We start from the raw sequence: 21,954 nt of genomic DNA on the forward strand, positions 1-21,954 counted from the left end.
AACTCGAACCTGGGAGGCAAGGTTGCAGTAAGCAGAGATCGTGCCTTCCTCCAGCCTGGTGACAGGCAAAACGCTCTGTCTCAAAATGAAAATAAATAAATAACTTTTGCTGGCCATGCTGGCATGTGCCTGTAGTCCCAACAGCTACGGGGCTGAGGTGGGAGATTGCCTGAGCCAGGGTCCAGGCACAATAAGCAGTGATTGTGCCATTGCATTCCAGCCTGGGTGACAGAGAGAAACCACGTCTCAAGAAAAGAAACAAGGCTGGTCATGGTGGCTCCTAATACCAGCACTTTGGGAGGCTGAGGCGGGTGGATTACCTGAGGTCAGGAGTTCGAGGCCAGCCTGGCCAACATGGTGAAACCCCGTCTCTACTAAAAACACAGAAATCAACCAGGTGTGGTGGCATGCACCTGCAAATCTGCATGTCCCAGCTACTTGGGAGGCTGGGGGCAGGAGAATACGCTTCACAGCCTGGGCAGCAGGCGAGACTCCATCTCAAGAAAGAAAGAAAGAGAGAGAAAAAGGAAGGAAGGAAGGAAGGAAGGAAAGATAGAAGAGAAAAATAAAACAAACCATACTTTCGGACATTAAGTGAAATATCGCTGGGAAAAACGCTGGACATAATACTTTTTACTAGTGAAATTGCTGACTCCAGTTTCTTTTTTGCACGAGACAGAGTCTAAACTCTGTAAGCCCAGGCTGGAGGTCTGATAATGAGTCAGCTCACTGCAAGCTCCGCCTCCCGGGTTCCCGCCATTCTCCTGCCTCAGCCTCAGTGGCTGGGACTATAGGCGCCAGCCACCTCGCCCGGCTAATTTTTTGTATTTTTAGTAGAGATGGGGTTTCACGATATTAGCTTAGGATGGTCACTCGATCTCTGACCTCGTGATCCGCCATTCGGCCTCCCAAAAGTGCTGGGATTACGGGCTTGAGCCACAGCGCCCGGCCCGACTCCAGTTCTTAGGCAGAGAAAGTAATAAGTGAATCTGGAATATATTATTGTGAGAAAGCAATGGGAATTAACAAACACTGTGGATTTGTGTCACAGGACTTAGGGACCAACTTGAAGAAGCTATCATTTGCCAAACTTGTCATTTCAGCATGACTGTAATACTCATTTAATATTGGAAAAAATCTGTAAATTCACGAGTGATAACAAAAGGGGCAGGGCTCTTCTTTTTGTTGTGAAGAGGTATCTTGCTCTGGCACCCAGGCTGGAGTCTGAGTGGCATCATATCGGCTCACTGCAACCTCCCCTCCCGGGTTCAGTGATTCTTCTGCCTCAGCCTCCCAGTACTGGGACTACAGGTGCCGCCACCTGCATACAGCTAGTATTTTCAGTAGAGGCGGGGTTTCATCATGTTGGACAGGCTGGTCTTGAACTCCTGACACAGGTGATCCCTGGCCTCAGCTGCCCATATTGCTGGGATTACAGGAATGAGCCACCATGCATGTGCAGGCTTTTCTTTTCAGAATGTCATAGGAATAATATGAATGAATGAATGACGGTATTGAAGAAAATCATCATTTGTAACACAGTAATAACTAATTCAATTAGAGACCATCATGGCTACTAAACCATTGGTAGACCCAGGGCTCGGTGGCTGCGCCTGTAATCAACACTTTGGGAAGCCGGTGAAACAGATCATTTGAGGTCAGGAGTTCAAGACCAGCCTGGCCAATATGGTAAAACTCCACCTCTACTGAAAATACAGAAAAATGGCGGTTGCAGTGACTCGCATCATCCCAGCACTTTGGGAGGCCAAAGGCAGTGTAGAAGGACCAGGGCAGGAGTTTGAGACCACAGCCAACATGGTGAAACCCCATTTCTACTAAAAATACAAAGTGTAGATGTGGTGGCACATACCTATAGTCCCAGCTACCGAGGAGGCTGAGGTTGAATCAGGAGGCAGAGGTTGCAGTGAGCTGAGACTGTGCCATTGCGCTCCAACCTGAGTGACAGAGTGAGGACTCTGTCTCAAAAAAAAAAAAAAAAAGGCTGGGTCGCGATTGGCTCCGCCTATAATCCCAGCACTTTGGAGAATTTTAGTAGACGAATCACCTGAGGTCAGGATTGAGACTATTACAGCCAACATGGTGAAACCCCCTGTCTACTCAGGGGCTAAGGCAGAAAATGGCTTGAACCTGGGGCTGGAGGTTACAGTGAGCCAAGATCTCACCTCTGCACTCAACCTGGCAGAGTGAGACTCCATATCAAAATAATATATATATATATGTGTATTAGGTATTTAATCAATGTTAAATGTCTCTTAGCTGTGATTATAGTATTAGCATTTCACATGAAGGATATCCTTGGGAATAGGTTTCATATTTGTCTATATTTGACTTTCAAAGGATTTGAATTCAATAAGGACAAGAAAAATGTAGATACACAAGTGCAGCATAATGTTAATAACCGGTAAAATCTAAGTGGCGGGCATATATGAGGGCTGATTTTACCTAATCTTTTCTCTTTACTAGAGATTTTTTTTAATTCACTTGTAATCCCAGCACTTTGGGAGCTAAGGTGGGTGGATAAGCTTGAGTCCAGGGCTTTGAGACCAGCCTGGGTAAAAACTCCGTCTCTACAAAAATTTTAAAAAATCAAGTCAGGGGTGACCCGGGCACTGTGGCTCACACCTGTAGTCCCAACACTTTGGGAGGCCAGTGGGGCTGATCCACTTGAGGTCAAGGAGAGATCAGAGACCATCACAGCTAGCACGGTGAAACCCCATCTCTGCAAAATACAAAAATTGCCCGGGTGTGGTGGCCCGAGCGCCTGTAGTCCCAGCTACTTTCGGGAGGCTGATGGAAGATAGGTGTGAACCGGAGGCAGAGCTTGCAGTGAGTAGAGATAAAACCACTACACTCCAGCCTGGGTAACAGAGCGAGACTTGTCTCAAAGAAAAGAAAAAAAAAATTGGTCAAGGGTAGTGGTATGCACCTGTAGTCCCAGCTACTCCAGGAGGCTGAGGTGTAGAGATTGAGCCCAGGAAGTCAGGTTGCAGTGATTTGAGACTACACCACTGCACTCCAGCCTGGGCAGACCCTGACTCTTTCTTCTTTTTTTTCTTTTTTCTGAGACGGAATCACCAAGCTCTGTAAGCTAGGCACTGGAGGTAACAGTGGCCTTTCACTGCAAGCTCCGCCTCCCAGGTTCACGCCATTCTCCCTACCTCAGCCTCCCGGTGGCTGAGCTGAGCACCCGCCACCACTTTGCCAGCCCCAGCAGATTTCAGTAGAGACGAGGAATTTCACCGTGTTAACTTCCAAGGATGACTCGATCTGACATGATCCACCAGCCTCAGCCTCCCAAAGTGCTAAGGATGGCGTGAGCCACCTTTCCCTTGAATCCGACTCTTACAAAAAAATAAAATACATATAAATACATACATATATATAAAACATATACATATAAAAAACAAAGGCCATGTGCACTGGTTCACGCCTGTAATCCCAGCACTTTGGGAGGCCGAGGTGGGAAGATCAGAGGGTCAGGAGTTCAAGACCAGACTGGCCAACACAGTGAAACCCCATCTCTACTAAAAAATACAAAAAATAAGCCAGGCCTGGTGGCGGGCGCTTGTAATCCCAGTTACTAGGGAGGCTGAGGCAGGAGAATCGCTTGAACCCGGGAGGCGGAGGTTGCAGTGAGCCAGGATTACGCCATTGTACTCCATCCCGGGCTATAGTATGAGACTCTGTCTCCAAAAAAAAAAAAAAAATATATATATATATATATATATATATATATAAATCATTAAAATGAAAACATAATGCAGCAAAAGAAGCAAGACAGAAGGGGTAAGCTTTCTTGCCTACCTTAGTCACACAGAGGCAGTGGCAGAACTGGTATCAGGAACTTTACCTCTACCATCCCTACAATTATCTATCTATATTGTTCGAGACAATGGCTCACTCTGTTGCCCAGGCTGGAGTACCGTTGCACAATGGTGGCTTACTGTAACTTCAGCTTCTCAAATAATCTGTATCTTTGTCACAAATGGAAAGTTAGAGTATCACTTGCTAAGGAGACAGATGAGATCATAGAACACTACAGCCTTGGGTTCCTGGCCTCATGCAATACTCCTGTAGGCAACCTCCACCTCCTGGGTTCAAGCGATTCTCCTGCCTCAGCTTCCCAAGTAGCTGGGATTACAGGTGTGCACCACCACGCCTGGCTAATTTTTTGTATTTTTAATAGAAATAGGGTTAGCCAGGCTGGTCTCGAACTCCTGACCTCAGGTGATCCGCTGGCCTTGGCCTCCTAAAGCGCTGAGATTATAGGTGTGAGCCACTGCGCCCGGTCAGGCACCACCACTCTTAGAGGGCAGAAGCTGGCATCTTGCTGCATTTGCTCAAGGAAGCTCTGTAGGTACTGCTTCCTCACTGTCTTGTTTCCATACTCAGCAACCTTTTCATGACCCAGCCCCATTCCTACATTTAATCACACACATCTCAGAGTGCTAGGGCTTTATTACAAATGGAGTTGACTGCTAGAGAGGCCCTTCTCCAATCTTTCTTCTGTACCTTCTTCCCTCCCAAAGACATCCCTGTAGGGGAGGTCAGTAGGCCATTACAGGCAGGAGGAAATCTGGAGAGTGAAAAGGGGCACTGCTTTTGTCAACGTCCTCTAAAACAACCACTGAGTCTGAAGGCTGGCTCCAGTTGAGAATCTTCTACTGGAAGAGGTTTAGCTCTCATCTTCAAGGTCCTTCATTTCCACATCCTGGGGAGCTTTTGTCTTCTTTTGCCTTTTGAGCTGTGGTTCACTAGTCCTGGCTGGCTTTGAAGGGGCTTCCACTGAGTAAAGGGAAGAAGGAAGTATTAACCCAAATAAATCCAGGATTCCCCTCACCCACCTCTGTCCCAGCCTCACCTTCCATGGCTGCCTTCTCTTTCTGGGCAAGCCGGATCTGCTGGAGGAGTTTTCTGCGCTTCTTCCCTGACAGAGTAATGTTGGCACGTGCACTGGACCTGATGGGTAAGTGGAAATAAAGATAGCTAGGTTAACCTGAACCATCCGAGGTCACACAAATGGTTCTGGCTATAGAAAAAGTATTAAATAAATATAATACAAATAGTAATAGAAACCCTAAATATTTACATTAAAGAAGCTAATAAAAGGACAAGAAACTAAAAAAAGGATCGGGGCAGTAGCTCATGCCTGTAATCCTAACAGTTTGGGAGGCTGAGGTGGGCGGATCACCTGAGGTCAGGAGTTCAAGACCAGCCTGGCCAACATGGTGAAACCCTGTCTCTATTAAAAATACAAAAATTAGGCCAGGCACGGTGGCTCACGTCTGTAATCCCAGCACTTTGGGAGACTGAGGCGGGCGGATCACGAGGTCAGGAGATCGAGACCATCCTGGCTAACACGGTGAAACCCGGTCTCTACTAAAAATACAAAAATTAGCCGGGCGCGGTGGCGGGCGCCTGTAGTCCCAGTTACTCGGGAGGCTGAGGCAGGAGAATGGCGTGAACCCGGGAGGCGGGGCTTGCAGTGAGTGGAGACTGCGCCACCGCACTCCAGCCTGGGCGACAGAGCGAGACTCCGTCTCAAAAAAAAAAAAAAAAAAGAAAGTAATTAGTGGGATGGGAACTCTTCCTCAAAACACAGGAGGCCTTGAAACTTACAAGTGAAATCCTATGAGTACCTTTGGGAAAACTCACCGAGTTTTACACGCCTATGTGTGCACTTTTCTGTATGTAAAAATAAGTTTACTTATAAAAATCTATGTGAATGTACAATATTACTTGGAAAGTCAACAGATTTCCTGAGATTCGTTTGTGGTTTTTTTTTTTTTTTTTTTTTGAGACGTAGCCTCGCTGTGTCGCCCAGGCTAGCGTGATCTCAGCTCACTGCAACCTCCGCCTCCCAGGTTCAAGCAATTCTCCTGCCTCAGCCTCCCGTGTAGCTGGGACTACAGGTGCCGGCCACCATGTACGGCTAATTTTTGTATTTCTAGCAGAGATGGGGTTTCACCATGTTGATCAGGCTGGTCTCCCGATCTCTAGTGATCCGCCCGCGTCAGCCTCCCAAAGTGCTGGGATTACAGGCGTGAGCCACCGCCCCCGGCTTTCCTGAGATTCTTAACAGAATCCAAAACCCAAAGAAAGGTTGTCTGCTACAGGTATTGTGAGAGGCTAGCAGAGCTTAGGAACTAACAGACAGACATTCCCCGCATAAGCGTCAGTGCACAAGGAGGTGAGCTGAGAGGTGAAGCTGCTCCGGAGCTCTGCAGGGAGGAGGGAAGACTCGGTGGGGACGACCAACAGGAAGAGGGTCTAGTACTCACGCCCGCTTTTTGAGGTGGTGCCGCGTGATCAGCCCTTGGTCTATCACAGCCCCGACCACCCGGTGCCTCAGACGCCGCTCCCGATTCAGCACCCGCCGGCGTTTGAACAGCTTCTTCTTCAGCTCCTACTGGGGAGAAAGATGCGAATCAGATGGAGTGGGCTCACCGCGACCCCGGGCCGTTCCACGAGGCAACCCCGGCCACCCATTGATCCCATCTTGTGCGAGATAAACGGGCTCGGGGACACTTCAGGAAACAAAGTCGCGGCCCCCCCCAGAGTCACCGTTCGGGGCCGGTTGATCTTTCCCCCGGGAGCTCCCATAGCTGCGATGCCACGCCAGTTCACGGTCGGTACTTCCGCTCAGCGCGGGATCCGCGTGGCTCCGCCCCGGCCTTCCGCGGGCCAATCGCAATTCGGGGGCGGGTCCTTGGCCTATATAAAGGAGCTCCGCAGTGCGCAAGACCTTTTGGAGGGAGGTGAGCGAGTAAGTGAGGTTTCTGTGTAGTAGCCGGATTGGGCGGCCGGGAGTGGCGTGGGTGTCGGGCGGAAGGCTCTGAGCGAGGCCTCAGGATCCTCCTTTTCTTGGCGGGGATCGGGCTTGTGGTACCGCTCCCCGTAATGTGCGGAGGAAGAGGGAAAGGGCTCTGGCCCCCTCGGCGTCGTGTCTTCGGTGCCGGCGGCTTCCCATCCGCTGGTTCTATCCTCAAGCGCCGGGACACCGGGAATCTCAGACCGGCACAACCGAGATCCAGCTGGCTTCTCCATGGGGTTGCTCACATGTTCTCATTTGATTTCAGGTCTGCGGACGCTGTATCCCCTCTTCCACTTACCGCTGCAGCCAATAAAGGCCGTTCCTACCATAGTCAGTCTGTGTCCGCGTTCTTTTTCCCGAGACTGCAGAGTTTGGGGAAGCTGTATGCTGCCTTTCGCTACGCGGAATTTGCAGATCTTCCCCTGGACCTCGGGCCTCTGGATGGAGTAGGGTGGACGCTTCACACAAGGTTCTCTGGTCGAACTTAACGAAGCTCCAGATGGCTGCGCTGCGTCGAATGCTCCACTTGCCGAGCCTGATGATGGGGACGTGCCGCCCCTTTCCGGGTAGGGAGGTGGGGGCAGAGTAGGGAGGGCAGGGTGGGTTCCTCGTGACTCAGGAGTGTAGTCCCTGAAATTGTGGTTCTCAGACCCTGCGGTGGCTCACGGCTGATACCCTAACACTTTGCCAGTCTGAGGTGGGCAGATCGCTTGGCCGAGGAGTTCGAGACCAGCCTAGGATAACATAGCGAGACCCCCGTCTACAAAAAAATTAACCGGGCATGATGGCGCCTGTAGTGCTAGCTACTCAGGAGACTGACGTGGGAGGATCACCTGAGCCCAGGAAGGGGAGGCTTCAGTGAGCCATGATTGTGCCACTGCACTCCACCCTGGGTCACAGAGTGAGACCCTGTCTTTAAAAAAAAAAAAAAGACCCCAGTGTGTATATGCGCCGTTTTTGCAGTGGCGAGATAGACGGAGTGACACCCTCCAACCGTGCCCACAGACTCACTGGCTGGTAGCTGCCTGGCGGACCGCTGTCTCTGGGATCGGCTGCATGCCCAGCCCCGTTTGGGCACTGTCCCCACCTTCGACTGGTTCTTTGGATACGAGGAAGTCCAGGGGCTCCTACTACCGTTGCTGCAGGAGGCACGGGCTGCCATTCCTCTGCGGGTGCTGGATGTGGGCTGTGGGACCTCCAGCCTATGTACAGGCCTCTACACCAAATCTCCACACCCAGTGGATGTGTTAGGGGTGGACTTTTCTCCTGTGGCTGTGGCCTACATGAACAGCCTCCTGGAGGGTGGCCAAGGCCGAACACCTCTATGCCCTGGGCACCCTGCCTCCAGCCTCCACTTCATGCACGCCGATGCCCAGAACCTGGGGTCTGTGGCTTCTTCAGGCTCTTTCCAACTACTGCTGGACAAGGGCACCTGGGATGCTGTTGCCAGGGGAGGTCTGCCTAGGGCTTACCAGCTGCTATCAGAATGCTTGCGGGTTCTAAACCCTCAGGGGACCCTAATTCAGTTCTCGGATGAGGACCCTGATGTGCGACTGCCCTGCCTGGAACAAGGGTCCCATGGCTGGGCTGTGACTGTGCAGGAGCTAGGCCCTTTCAGGGGCATCACCTACTTTGCTTACTTGATTCAAGGCTGTCATTAAAGACATTTTAGTAGTCCTAACCCTAGTATTTCTGTGGGCAAGGAGAGGGCTGAAGAACTATTGTCTTTGCAAGCTATCTGGCTGCAAAGTGAGTCCTGGCTTCCACATTTACTAGCTGGGTACCATATTGCTGAATGTTTCTGTTCCCTAGTTTACTCATCTGCAGAGTGGGAATAATCTGGGGTTACAGAGATTGCATACAATGATGTGTGCAATATTTAGCACAAGATGAATGCTGAAAAGAGAAGGTACAAGTGGGTCTTTCCCCAGTTGCAACTAACTGGAGCTCCTAAAAGCAGCAGACAGGAACTGAATCCAAACCCCGGCGCCGACTGACTTGTATAATCTAGTGACCTAAACTGTAAGCCTCATTTTTCTCACCTGTAAAAGGAGATTGTGAGAGGATGGGTATAAGGAGCTTCATAAACCTGGATGAGATGTTTGAGAGGGAGGGAACAATGCTTACCCTCAAAGCTATTAGGAGGCAGGAGACAAGAATATTCCACAAAGCCACTTCAACAAACACAGGAGCCTGTTGCTGAGTCCCAGAAGGGACAGTGGTTGGTGGCTTCCAGACACTTAGTGTCCTCAAGAATCCAACAAGCATCTTCATCATCCTGGTCTGCCCCCAGCTAAGTCCAGCATTAAGTGTTCTGTGGGCTCCAAGCCCAGCCTGGGATGGAGGAGGAGAAGGGAGAAAAATATTACTGATATATTATCAAATTACAAAACTGGCTCATTCCTATAATCACAGCACTTTGGGAGGCCAAGGTGGGCAGATTGCTTGAGTCCCAAGAGTTTGAGCCCTGGCAATCAAGTGACACCCCTAACTACAAAAACAAATTAGGGATAATGGCACAGGCATGTAGTTCCAACTACTCAGAAGGCTGAGCTGGGAGGACTGCTTGAGCCCTGGGAGGTTGAAGCTGCAATGGGCCGTGATAAGCTGCTGCACTCGTGCTAAAAATTAATGTGGTATTCTTTGCTTATGAAAATATAGAGCAATTTTATCACTAAGAGCCTAACCTCGCAGCCTCAATTTTCTCATTTATAAAGGGGAAGTACCTTCATTGGGTTTTTCTGAAAATCATGAAGTAAAAGTGTTTAGCATAGTACCTGGCACATAGTAAATGCTCAAAAAAATGTAGCTTCTTGGGAGGCTGAGGCAGGCAGATTTCCTTTTTTTTTTTTTTTGAGACGGAGTCTAGCTCTGTCGCCCAGGCTGGAGTGCAGTGGCCGGATCTCAGCTCACTGCAAGCTCTGCCTCCCAGGTTTACGCCATTCTCCTGCCTCAGCCTCCCAAGTAGCTGGGACTACAGGTGCCCGCCACCTCGCCCAGCTAGTTCTTTGTATTTTTTTTAGTAGAGACGGGGTTTCACCGTGTTAGCCAGGATGGTCTCGATCTCCTGACCTCGTGATCCACCCGTCTCGGCCTCCCAAAGTGCTGGGATTACAGGCTTGAGCCACCGCGCCCAGCGGCAGGCAGATTTCCTGAGCTCAGGAGTTTGAGACCAGCCTGGGCAATATGGTGAAACCCTGTTTCTACTAAAATACAAAAAAAAAAAAATAGCCAGGTGTGGCATGGCGGTGTGAGCCTGTAGTCCCAGCTACTTGGAAGGCTGAGGCAGGAGAATTCCTTGGACCTGGGAGGCGGAGGTTGCAGTGAGCCGAGATCCTGCCACTGCACTGCAATCTGGGCAACAAAGCATGACTCTGTCTTTCAAAAAAAAAAAAAGTAGCTTATTTAACAGTACACAGACGTGGCCGGGCACGGTGGCTCATTCCTGTAATCCCGCACTTTGGGAGGCTGAGGCGGGCGGATCACAAGGTGAGGAGATCGAGACAATCCTGGCTAACCCGGTAAAACCCTGTCTCTACTAAAAATACAAAAAATTTGTAAAAATACAAAAAAATATTGCCCGGCCTGTCTTGGGGTAATTTTATCTTTTCCCGTAGCAATGTAAATATTTTGAAAGTACAGATTAAGGCTGGGCGCGGTGACTCACGCCTGTAATCCTAGCACTTTGGGAGACCAACGTGGGCGGATCACGAGGTCAGGAGATCCAGACCATCCTGGCTAACACAGTGAAACCCCGTCTCTACTAAAAATACAAAAAATTAGCAGGGCGAGGTGGCGGGTGCCTGTAGTCCCAGCTACTTGGGAGGCTGAGGCAGGAGAATGGCGTGAACCCGGGAGGCGGAGCTTGCAGTGAACCAAGGTGGCGCTACTGCACTCCAGCCTGGGCAACAGAAGGAGACTCTGTCTCAAAAAAAAAAAAAAAAAGAAAGTACAGATTAAAGGATGGCACCCATTCTGATACCAGAACTGCTCTCTATAATTCAACTTTGCCAACTGCCTTGACTTTTCTCTCCCACATCTTCACATTTATTGAGCACCTGCGGTGTGCCTGGCACTGCGGAATGCAGGGGTGATAACTGACTTCCATCTTGGCTCTGCCCAGAACATTCAGATCACAGGGCCCCCTGAATGAGCCACCTGCCTCACCTGGCTCTTCACTTTGGTCTTGGAGGAAGGCCTCAGCATCCTCTTCCTCACCATCAGTGAGCAGCAGCAGCTCCTCATGGGGCCAATGGAGATCCCCACTCTCTTCATTCACCTCAGAGGCTTCCACCACAATAGACAGCAGATGGGACTTTTGAGAGAAATCCTGAATAGGGACAGCAAGGAGGTTGGGCCAAATTGGAGGGTAAGCCAGCTGCCACACACAGGGTGGGGAAGTATAACCTGAATATGCCAGAGACCTTCAACCTTGCCAACTTTTCCTCTGTCCCAGAGAGGGTTGGGCAGCCTGGGACTCCGGATGCTGGGAGGAGCCTGGGCTATTTGTAGTCCAAAGCCCATCCTCCTTGCTTCTCCCTGGCACAAGGGCCATGGTGGTGATTCTTAGAGTGCAAGATGATTGAACTCAGAGGAGGGTATTCCTGCCCACAAACTGTTCCTTTAATCTTCTTTGGAGCCTGGCGCCTTAAGCTCTGACTGTGCTAAGTGATTATGGGCTTTCAGGGGAGGGGAAAATGCCCAAGACGTGAGATCGGATCTTTATTTCTACTTACTCCCTGGAGACACTGGGATGGCAGCAAGGGTAGGAGACAAGGGCACCTGGATTAAAGCCCTGTGGGCCAAGAGTTGTGATAACCAACTTGGAATTTCCTGACTCCTTTGCTTACTGATTTTCCCAACCTGGCATGTTTGTATGTTATTTAATGAATATTTATATGGTGTTTACTCTTTGTCAGGAGCTGTTTTGCTTTACATATAACTCATTTAATTCTCCTAAAACTGTGAGACAAGTACTGTTATAAGCTCATTTTCTGATGCAGAAACCGGGGCACAAGAACTTGCCTGTAATCAGTCACACAGCTAAAAGGTGTTTTCTTCTGTAAAGCAGAATTCAGTATGTTAAACGAATCCAGCCTTTTAGTTGAAAACAAAGCAAAACAGCCAGGCACGGTGGCTCACACCTGTAATCCCAGCACTTTGGGAGGCCGAGGTAGGCGAATCACGAGGTCAGGAGCTCGAGACCAGCCTGACCAACATGGTGAGACCCCGTCTCTACTAACATTACCAAAAATTAGCCGACCGTGGTGGCGGGCGCCTGTAGTCCCAGCTACTCGGGAGGCTGAGGCAAGAATGCCGTGAAACCGGGAGGCGGAGCTTGCAGTGAGCCAAGATCCTGCCCCTGTACTCCAGCCTGGGTGACAGAGTGAGACTCCGTCTCAAAAAAAAAGAAAAAGAAAAAGAAAAAAGAAAACAAAGCAAAACAAAAAGCAATACCAGCCGGGCGTGGTGGTGCACGCCTGTAATCCCAGCTATTCGGGAAGTTGAGGCAGGAGGATCCCTTGGGCCCTGGAAGTCGAGGCTTCAGTGAACCATGATCGCCACTGCACTCCAACCCTGGGCGACAAAGCGAGACCTTGTCTCCAAAAACAAACAAAACCACGCCCACACACTAACAACAAAACCAAAAAAGCCCTAGACAATACCAAGTGTGTACCATAACGAGAAAAGGAACAGGTTGTTTGTAAAATAAATGTTAAAGATAAGTTACTATTACCCATTTCTCCAGCCAGTACACTTGACTTTCAGTGTTTGTTCCAGAGTTGAGGGGATGGAGAGGGATATGTATGTGTATGACCTCCATTCGCTGTGTTGAAAACGCGCGGGTGACTGCAGGAAACCACAGAGCACAGCTCGGGCCTCTACTGATCGGGAAACGTCGGAAGACAGAAAAATGGGCAATCATAAAACCCACGGCAACCATGAAGACACGCACTCTCCCCCTAGCAATCCCACCCCGGAACTGAGGACACAGGGTGCCCACGCTCAGCCCTTGGCGCCAGCACTTCTTGGACACCCTCAACCCCCTCAGCTAAACCTGAGATCCCGGCGCTCCGGATTCTAAACGTTTCCTTGAGCGGGTCCTCTCTAGCCGGCCGTTTATCTATGGTTTCTGCTATAGGGCGCTCTAGCCTGCGCGAAGGGGCAGTGAGACCGCGCGGGTACGGCTCGCGGCTGCGGTGAACTCCGGTGGGCGCCCTGCTGGTTGTGCAGGCGGCCATGGAGTTCTTGCGGAAAACGCTGATCACAGTCGCAGTGCTGGGCGCAGGGGCTGGCGTGGGCTTCGCGCTCCTTGCTATCGTGACCCCCGGAGAGCAGCGGAAGCAGGAAATGCTAAAGGTAGAAGCAACTGGTAATCCCGAGGATGGGTGGGCGGGTGGAGAGCCCCGGACTGGAGCTCCTGCGAACTCCCCTTCCTGCCCTCAGGAGATGCCACTGCAGGACCCGCGGAGCAGGGAGGAGATGGCCAAGACCCAGCAGCTATTGGTGGCCACTCTGCAGGAGGCAGCGACCACACAGGAGAACGTGGCCTGGAGGAAGAACTGGATGGTTAGCGAAGGCGGCGCCGGCGGGAGGTCACCGTGAGACCAGACTTGACCCTGTGGGCGCTGGGACCTTGGCTCGGGCGCAGGAATCCGATGCAGGCTTTCTCCTTCGTGGGCCCAGCGGGGAGTCCGGCCGAGATGCCATGCCCAGGACTCTCCAGGGTCCTGTGAGCTGCCGTCGGGTGAGCACGTTCCCCCCAAACCCTGGACTGATTGCTTTAAAGTCCGCAAAGCGGGCCAGGGCCGAGACGCAAGTCGGATGTGGTTAACTGAAAGAATCAATAAATCATGTTCCTCCACCCAGAAAGAGCCCTGCAGTCGACACCTACCAATGCTTAGAGACCTGTGGTCGGTGCTGGGGGCATGGCCTGCACCTGCTACCTGTCCCATCCCACCAGAAGAAGCTGATCTCAATAGGTATCTCGACCACATTCTTTTTTTCTTTTCTTTTTTTTTTTTTTTTTTTTTTTTTTTTTGAGACGGAGTCTCGCGCTGTCGCCCAGGCTGGAGTGCAGTGGCCGGATCTCAGCTCACTGCAAGCTCCGCCTCCCGGGTTCACGCCATTCTCCGGCCTCAGCCTCCCGAGTAGCTGGGACTACAGGCGCTGCCACCTCGCCCGGCTATTTTTTGTATTTCTTAGTAGAGACGGGGTTTCACCGTGTTAGCCAGGATGGTCTCGATCTCCTGACCTCGTGATCCGCCCATCTCGGCCTCCCAAAGTGCTGGGATTACAGGCTTGAGCCACCGCGCCCGGCCTTTTTTTTTTTTTTTTGAGACGGAGTCGCTCTCTGCCACTCAGGCTGGAGTGCGGTGCCACGATCTCGGCCCACTGCAACCTCTGCCTCCCGGGTTTAAGCGATTCTTCTGCCTCAGCTTCCCGAGTAGCCGGGATCACAGGTGCGCACCACCACGCCCAGCTAATTTTTGTGTTTTTATTAGAGACAGGGTTTGACCATGTTGGCCAGCCTGGTCTCGAACTCCAGACCCAGGTGATCCGCCCGCCTCGAACTCCCAAAGTGCTGGGATTACAGGCGTGAACCACCTCACCCTGCTGCGGCCACAGTTTCTATTTCTTTTTTTTTTTGAGATGGAGCCTTGCTCTTGTTGCCCAGGCAGGAGTGCAGTGGCGCAATCTTGGCTCACTGCAACCTCCGCCTCCTGGGTTCAAGCTGTTCTTACTTAGCCTTCCAGGTAGCTGAGATTACAAGCGTCCGCAACCACGCCTGGCTGATATTTGTAGTTTTACTAGAGGCGGGTTTCACCATGTGGCCAGGCTGGTCTCGAACTCCTGACCTCAGGTGATTCACCCGCCTTGGCCTCCCAAAGTGCTGGGATTACAGGCCTGAGCCACTGCACCCGGCCAACCACATTTTCAAAACAGGTCATGTGGTGTCAGGTTGGAGTGTACTTCCCGGGATAACCGTGGGACATTCCTGAAATCTGAACTATCCAGGAAAATCTTGAAGTAATGGATGCCTACAGAGGACACTCAAGACTCCTGTCCTTGGAGCGAGATAGGAGGAGCATCTAGCACTTAACATATGCCGCAGTGCTTTCTGTGCCCGTTATTTAACCTCTGGTTAAACAAGCTTAGGAGGCTGACTTACTAGAAGTAAAAGGAGTGTGCTTTGAGTCACAGATCTTAGTTCAACTCCAGCATGTTACAAACCTCAGTCCTGTTCTCTGAAAGGTCATAACTATGAGGATTAGTGTAAAAAATTAATTTAGAAATGTAAAGTGGTCTCCAATCTCTGAATCCGGTCAGGATTTACTGGAGTTGCCACTGAGAGGATGAAATAAGTGGGGTCAAAGCCCCACAGCCTAGCCAACCAAGTTGCTCTTCTTTTGTCTATCCTCTGGTTCCCAAGCAAGATTGCAATGGAAAAAAAGGCTGCTGTTTATTAAAGTCAGAACACCAAATAAAGCTTTTCTTTCTTTTTCTTTTTCTTTTGAGACAGAGTTTCTCTGTTGTTGCCCAGGCTGGAGTGCAACGGAGCTATCTCAACTCACTGCAACCTTCGCCTCCCAGGTTCAAGCAATTCTCCTGCCGCAGCTTCCCAAGTAGCTGGGACTACAGGGGTGCGCCACTACGCCAGGATAATCTTTGTATTTTCAGTAGAGACAGGGTTTTGCCGTGTTGGCCAGGCTGGTCTCGAACTCCTGACCTCAGGTGATCTGCCCACCTCGACCTCCCAAAGTGCTGGGATTACAAGTATGACCCACCGTGCCTGGCCCCAAATAAATCTTTCTAACACTTGGGTATAAACCCAGATATGAGCATTGGTGCTCTTTTCAGATCTTTACAGAGTAACTGTGTCTTCTCCCCTAGCCCAGGAAGGAGAGGAGGAGTCAGGAGCAGTTTGACAGGACACCAGGGTGGGGTGATCAGCAGCTGGAGGGGCTATCAGAGAAGCTCATCAGTGCTTCTTGGTTTTAAAAAGCAGAGAGAAGCGCCAACATGTGAGACCCTTTATCTACTAAAAATACAAAAATTAGCCGGGCATGGTGGCGCATGCCTGTAGTCCCAGCTACTCGGGAGGCTGAGGCAGCAGAATTGCTTGAACTCAGGAGGCAGAGGTTACTGTGGGCGGAGATCATGCCACTGCACTCCAGCCTGGGTGACAGAGCAAGATGTTGTCTCAAAAAAGAAAAAAATTACCCTTTTAGCCCAGGATTTTGGGAGGCCGAGACAGGCAGATCTTGAGGTCACGAGTTTGAGACCAGCCTGGCCAACGTGGTGAAACCCCATCTCTACTAAAAATATAAAAAATTAGCCAGGTGTGGTGGCGCACACCTGCAAACCCAGCTACTAAAGAGGCTGAGGCTGAATCGCTTGAATCCGGCAGACGTTGGTTACAGTGAGCCGAGATCACACCACTGCACTACAGCCTGGGAGCTAGAGTGAGACTCCACCTCAAATAAGTAAGTAAAATTATCCTTTTAGTAGCTAATGCTTACTGGGGATTTATTAGGTACTAGGCACTATGCTAAAGCATCTTACACCGGCATTATGTAACCCTCATGACAATCCCAAGAAACAGGCACTGTTATCCCTATTCTATTAAGCAGCTAGGTTTTCTGGGTGAGATGTGAAATAACTTAAATGACATCACTAAGGTAGCAAAGCTGAAGGAAAAGTGTAAGAAGGATGTCGCTGACCATAAGTCGAAAGGAAGGTTTGATGGTGCAAAGGGTCCTGCTAAAGTTGCCTGGAAAAAGGTGGAAGAGGAAGATGAAGAGGAGGAGGAGGATGAATAAAGAAACTGTTAGGCGAGGCGTATTGGCTCGAAGCGCCTGTAATCCTAGCACTTTGGGAGGCGAGGCGGGTGGATCCGCGAGGTCAGGAGATGAGGAGCCATCCTGGCTAACACGAGGGTGAAACCCGTCTCTAAAAATACAAAAACTAGCTGGTGAGGTGGCTTGAGGCGCCTGTAGTCCCAGCTACTCGGGAAGAGCATGAGGCAGGAGAATGGTGAACAGGAGGGCGAACTTGCGGTGAGCTGAGATCCGACCACTGCACTCCAGCCTGGGCAACAGAGCAAGACTCCGTCTCAAAAAAAAAAAAAAAAAAAAAAAAAAAGAAACTGTTTATCTGGCCAGGCATAGTGGCTCACAGCATTTTGGGAGGCAGAGGTGGGCAGATCACTTGAGGTCAGGAGTTCAAGACCAACCTGACCAACAAGGTGAAACCCTGTATCTACTTTAAAAAAAGGCATGGTGGGCATGCCTGTAATCCCAGCTACTCAGGGAGGCTGCAGGCAGGAGAATCACTTGAACCCGGGAGGCAGAGGTTGCAGTGAGCCGAGATCGTTCCATTGTACTCCAGCCTGGGCAACAGAGCGAAACTCCATCTCAAAAGAAAAAAAAACTGTTTATCTGCCTCCTTGTGAATACCTTAGAGTAGGGGAGCCCCCAGTCGACACATCTCGTATTTGAGAAGTGTGTTGCCCTCATTAGATTTAATTACAAAATTTGATCATCATATTGTATCGTCTCTCAAAGTGCTCTAGAAATTGTCAGTGGTGGCCGGGCACGGCGGCTCACGCCTGTAATCCTAGCACTTTGGGAGGCCGAGGCGGGTAGATCACCTGAGGTCAGGAGTTTGAAACCAGTTTGGCCATCATGGTGAAACCCCGTCTCTACTAAAAATACAAAAAATTAGCTGGGCATGGTGGTGCGTGCCTATAATCCCAGATACTTGGGAGGCTGAGGCAGGAGAATCCCTTGAACTTAGGAAGTGGTTCGATACCGTACCACTGCACTCCAGCCTGGGTGACTGAGCAGGACTCCATTTCAAAAAAAAAAAAATTCTCAAATTCTCAGTGGTTTACATGAAGTGGCCATGGGTGTCTGGAGCACCCTGAAGCTGTATCAAAGTTGTGCCCATTTCCAAACGTTTTTTTTTTTTTTGAGACGGAGTCTCGCTCTGTCGCCCAGGCTGGAGTGCAGTGGCCGGATCTCAGCTCACTGCAAGCTCCGCCTCCCGGGTTCACGCCATTCTCCTGCCTCAGCCTCCCGAGTAGTTGGGACTACAGGCGCCCGCCACCGCGCCCGGCTAGTTTTTTGTATTTTTTAGTAGAGACGGGGTTTCACTGTGTTAGCCAGGATGGTCTCGATCTCCTGACCTCGTGATCCGCCCGTCTCGGCCTCCCAAAGTGCTGGGATTACAGGCCTGAGCCACCGCGCCCGACCCCAAACATTTTTAAAATGAAAAGGCACTCTTCTGGCTGGGCGCGGTGGCTCATGCCTGTAATCCCAGCACTTTGGGAGGCTGAGGCGGCCAGATCACAAGGTCAGGAGATCGAGACCATCCTGGCTAACATGGTGAAACCCCATCTCTACTAAAAATACAAAAAATTACCTGGGTGTGGTGGTGGGCACCTGTAGTCCCACCTACTCGGGAGGCTAAGGCAGGAGAATGGCGCGAACCTGGGAGGCGGAGCTTGCAGTGAGCCGAGATGGCGCCACTGACTCCAGCCTGGCCCACAGAGCAAGATTCTGTCTCAAAAAAAAAAAAAAAAAAAAAGGCACTCTTGTGTTCTCAATAAATAAATAAATAAAAAAGCAGCAGCAGTTGGGCTTTTATGTTCCGTCTTACCATAGGAGTAAAAGGTGCCATCCAATGTACTCTCCACTCCTTTTAGCACCTCTCCTCAACTTCCCCAGCAGTTAATCAGACCCAGAGATTAGAAACAAGTGTCTTTGTTGGAAATTAAAGATGAGGAAGAGGGTCTGCTACAAATGCGTTCCCTTTTAGCCTCTTCCTCTGCCTTGGTTTTTTCCCTCCCAGCCATTCAGGAAGGAGTCAGGCATGTACAGAACTCAGGGTCTATTTATTAGGAAGGAGATGTCAGTGCTTTATCAAAGATGAAGGGGTCACAGAGGGACGATGGGACAAAGGCCCTCAGCTGGGACATTTCTTGGCCACAATGAGAACAGCAGAAGGCACGAGTCCTAAAGATGGAAGAAAACAGGCTTGAACCACAAGGATACTTGGTTTTTGCTCCCAAAATTTCTGGCCTTGCACCATGTTCACAAAACCCCTTCTCTTTGCATCCCTCCTTTTCCCAAGCATGCCTCCCTACTCCCCCAAGTCCTGGTTTCTAGTCTTGCAGCCATACCCAGCTCCTGCAGAGGCCGCTCCATGTCAGCTTCTGAGAAGGCCCGTCTGGGGAAGCCACTGAGCAATTGCACAGGGTCCTGGCCTCCTCCTGGTTCCTCCCCACGGTGGAGCTCCACATAGAGCCTCACGGCTGCCAGCTGTTCCCGGGCCCGGAACGTCTGGGTCAGTGAGGTCCCATCTGGCAGCCTGACCTAAAGGGCAAGGGAGATACTCAGTATTGTGGGCATCAAAACTCAATGAGGTGCCCAAGTAAGGCAAAGAGCTAAAGCTGGCCCCTCCTTCTTAGATTGAACCAGCGCAACTACTATTTAAAGCACCAAATGAACAGCCACTTAGGCTCTGCTTTACTAAGTGTGGATGAGAGACTCCCAGCTCCCTCACAACCTAAGAAAGACAAGGATAAGATTATATAAAAGAATCTGGATAAATACCACATCACCAGATAGCTGCATAATAAATCAAATAAAAACATGAACAAGTAAAAGGGTAACTGCTGAGTAAGAGGGAGGTATGGGTTTAAATATGACTGGGGCAGGTGAAATTTGATACCTTTCCCAAGAGTAGATAGGATTTCAAAAGTCATTTACAAAGAAGGGAGAGATTTGGCAAACGGCACATTAACTGAAAAAAGCTCTGAAATGGGCACCTTAACAGGCAACAAAGGGGTCCCAGGAGGAAGATAGGAATCAGAATCAAGTACCTGTATGCGACACTGGTCATACTCCCGCTTGGTGGGAGGCTCCTGGCTGGGAGAAGAGGGAACAGGACCTGGCTCTGGTGCCGGTGGGGGTGGCTGAGAGCCCACACTGCCACCATACTAAAGGGCAAAGCAAAACACTCAATCAGGTACTCACTCACCCTCAGGTGAAACACATCATGTAAGCCCAAGATTTCCCTCTGAAGCTGGAAAAGATTTACTAACCTGCCCACTCCATTACCCGTGGCGTCTTCTCAATCACCTACCTTCTTGGCTCTCTCTGCTTTGTCCCTCTCGATCTTTTCTCTAACTCTTTGTCTGGAATGTAGACAAGAGGAAATTAGGTCAGACATCAACAAAGCAAATCTTGATTTCTTTCTCATCTGCTATCCATCATCTCGATTGCCTAGACCTGGCTGCTAACTCCTCGGCCTTTTCCCTCCGCCTCTCCTCTGCAGCCCGGCGCATCTCATCTTCCTGTAGCCGCTGTCGTGCTGCTGACAACTCTTGCCCTTGTCTCCTGCGCTGCCGTTCGCGTTCCAATGCCTCCCGTTCCTCTCTCTCTTCACGCTCCCGCTGCTTCTGGGCCACCAGCTCCAACATCCTGTGTTGCCAAGAGAAAACAGCTCAAGAGAAATGGACAGAGTGAAAAGGTGCAAAGTTTACCATAAACAAAATTAGGCGACATATATCCCAAAGTAGATTAAAGAAAAGAAAAAGAAAATGCCAAGAAAGAGGAAATGTGGAAAGGTCAAGGTTCTTTGACCAGATGTGTACCGGGGCGAGGTGGAAGACGACCCTCAAGATGTGAGACTGTACCTCTTAGTCTGTTCCTGTCTTTCCTCTTCACTCAAAATGGGTTTGCCTTCTCCGGCAGCAGAACCAGATCCTACAAACAAACAATTGGTATTATTATCCCTTCAGATTCTCCTCGGACCCTCCTGAATAATCACACGGTGTCCCTCAGTCAGGACCTTCAAGGCCGCCTTGCTCTGAGGAAGTGGGCTCTCGTCCCAGGATATGTCCAAGGGGGGTCTCTAGAGGCTCGTCTACATCGGGGTCGTCTTCGTGCTCCATCAGCCTGGCAGGGAAAGTCGGCGGGGAGGTTAGCTCTGAGGCTGCCCCTTCCGCTAGCCCCCAATTCTCCGCCACCCAGGACGAGCGCTCACCAGTCCATCGCAGCCTCGATGCCCTGGTTCCCTGTGAGGGCCAGAGCCTTCTCCCTGGGGGCAGAAACACCATGAATAGCGCCCACGAGCCATGGTGACCGTCAGGCTGGCGCAAAGGCCAGGACAGGTCCGCGGCCCCCCACCCCCGCAGGCCGGGGTTGGGGAACTCCCTTACGCGCGTCCCCTGGGGAAGCCCATCTCGATGAGACTCTCAAGAGCCGTCAGCTCCGCCATGGCGCCGACACCGCCGCTTCCGCGGGGACCTGGTGTGTGACGAGAAGGAGGACGGCAAGGGTCAGCGCGAGGCAACCCGCCCTCGACGCCCGCGGACGGGCGCTCGCTCTCTCACCCGGCTCTATAGCAGCCAGGGACACCGACGAGAAGAAAGCCGAGGGGAAGCGGAAGTACCGGATCTGTTTGGGTCACGTGGGAGCGGACGTCGACGGGTGCCGCTGAGAACCAGAAAACTTCTGGCCTTGCTGCTAGGACTTTGTGTGGGCGGGAACAGGGAAGGCAACCCACCAAGCCAAGGCTCCGGGCTGCTGTGGGGAAGAAAGCTGGTGCGGCTCTGAAACCCGTGGGCGGAATGAAGCCAGTTCCCGGAACTTCATCCTGCCTCACCCTCCTTAGAAATTGGAAGGAATATAGTCCCTTAGCGCAACGCTTTGGGAAGTTCTTTGGCAATGTTTGCCAGGAGCCGAAGAAATGTACTTGCTCTTTGGTCCGCTCATTCTCTCTGGGGAATTGAGCCATCCTCTGCCTGACTGCCAAAGGGATCTTTGCAAAACACAATGATCTAATCCTGTCCTCACCTCCCTGCTTAAAACTCCGTGACACTTCCACTATCTAGGACAACTTACTCTTTTTTTTTTTTTTTTTTTTGAGATGGAGTTTCACTCTTGTTGCCCAGGCTGGAGTGCAGTAGCGCAATGGTGCGATCTCGGCTCACTGCAGCCTCCGCCTCCCGGGTTCAAGCAATTCTCCTGTCTCAGCCTCCCGGATAGCTGAAATAACAGGCGCCCACCACGACGCCCAGCTAATTTTTTTTTTTTTTTTTTTTTTGA

At 50.8% G+C, this 21,954-nt stretch overlaps 5 protein-coding genes and 1 non-coding gene across 8 annotated transcripts; 3 read left to right on the plus strand and 3 right to left on the minus strand.

The window, feature by feature from the left end:
• Positions 1 to 4,461: 4,461 nt before the first annotated feature.
• C12H11orf98 (chromosome 12 C11orf98 homolog) lies at positions 4,462 to 6,702 on the minus strand. The gene is made up of 4 exons (XM_009185832.2): positions 6,586 to 6,702; positions 6,303 to 6,427; positions 4,883 to 4,980; positions 4,462 to 4,806 (listed from the first exon to the last, which is right to left on the minus strand). The coding sequence occupies exons 1-4, from the start codon at positions 6,622 to 6,624 to the stop codon at positions 4,697 to 4,699; spliced, it is 372 nt and encodes a 123-aa protein (XP_009184096.1). The 5' UTR covers positions 6,625 to 6,702; the 3' UTR covers positions 4,462 to 4,696.
• A 173-nt stretch (positions 6,703 to 6,875) lies between these two features.
• On the plus strand, positions 6,876 to 7,024 carry LOC116269890. Its single transcript, XR_004177700.1, has one exon. It is a non-coding gene; the product is annotated as a small nucleolar RNA SNORA57 (small nucleolar RNA).
• Positions 7,025 to 7,100: 76 nt separating this feature from the next.
• On the plus strand, positions 7,101 to 8,516 carry CSKMT (citrate synthase lysine methyltransferase). Of its 2 annotated transcripts, none has more exons than XR_637141.2 (2): positions 7,101 to 7,401; positions 7,799 to 8,516. XR_637141.2 is itself a non-coding variant. In XM_021925643.1 (2 exons), exons 1-2 carry the CDS (start codon positions 7,335 to 7,337, stop codon positions 8,494 to 8,496), a joined length of 723 nt encoding a protein of 240 aa, XP_021781335.1. In that variant the 5' UTR covers positions 7,101 to 7,334; the 3' UTR covers positions 8,497 to 8,516. The 2 variants fall into 2 exon arrangements, 1 of the variants encoding a protein (XP_021781335.1); XM_021925643.1 differs by having other exon boundaries at positions 7,841 to 8,516.
• A 101-nt stretch (positions 8,517 to 8,617) lies between these two features.
• LBHD1 (LBH domain containing 1) lies at positions 8,618 to 12,039 on the minus strand. The gene is given in 6 exon segments (XM_021925645.1): positions 8,618 to 9,121; positions 9,124 to 9,152; positions 9,154 to 9,169; positions 11,003 to 11,165; positions 11,243 to 11,312; positions 11,314 to 12,039. Coding segments are annotated over 6 exon segments (603 nt in total). The 5' UTR covers positions 11,391 to 12,039; the 3' UTR covers positions 8,618 to 8,873.
• Positions 12,040 to 12,563: 524 nt separating this feature from the next.
• On the plus strand, positions 12,564 to 13,708 carry LOC101014344 (ubiquinol-cytochrome-c reductase complex assembly factor 3). Its single transcript, XM_003909701.4, has 2 exons — positions 12,564 to 13,195; positions 13,283 to 13,708. The coding sequence occupies exons 1-2, from the start codon at positions 13,076 to 13,078 to the stop codon at positions 13,439 to 13,441; spliced, it is 279 nt and encodes a 92-aa protein (XP_003909750.1). The 5' UTR covers positions 12,564 to 13,075; the 3' UTR covers positions 13,442 to 13,708.
• A 5,007-nt stretch (positions 13,709 to 18,715) lies between these two features.
• On the minus strand, positions 18,716 to 21,318 carry UBXN1 (UBX domain protein 1). 2 transcript variants are annotated; one of them, XM_003909689.3, is made up of 9 exons: positions 21,066 to 21,318; positions 20,891 to 20,944; positions 20,696 to 20,802; positions 20,541 to 20,610; positions 20,134 to 20,325; positions 19,988 to 20,039; positions 19,725 to 19,841; positions 19,023 to 19,215; positions 18,716 to 18,855 (listed from the first exon to the last, which is right to left on the minus strand). In XM_003909689.3, the coding sequence occupies exons 1-9, from the start codon at positions 21,122 to 21,124 to the stop codon at positions 18,806 to 18,808; spliced, it is 894 nt and encodes a 297-aa protein (XP_003909738.1). In that variant the 5' UTR covers positions 21,125 to 21,318; the 3' UTR covers positions 18,716 to 18,805. The 2 variants fall into 2 exon arrangements, with proteins under 2 accessions (XP_003909738.1, XP_009184095.1); XM_009185831.2 differs by having other exon boundaries at positions 18,716 to 19,215.
• Between the last annotated feature and the right edge of the window lie 636 nt (positions 21,319 to 21,954).

Source organism: Papio anubis, chromosome 12 (genome assembly GCF_008728515.1).
Source record: "Papio anubis isolate 15944 chromosome 12, Panubis1.0, whole genome shotgun sequence".
Taxonomy (NCBI): Eukaryota; Metazoa; Chordata; class Mammalia; order Primates; family Cercopithecidae; genus Papio; species Papio anubis.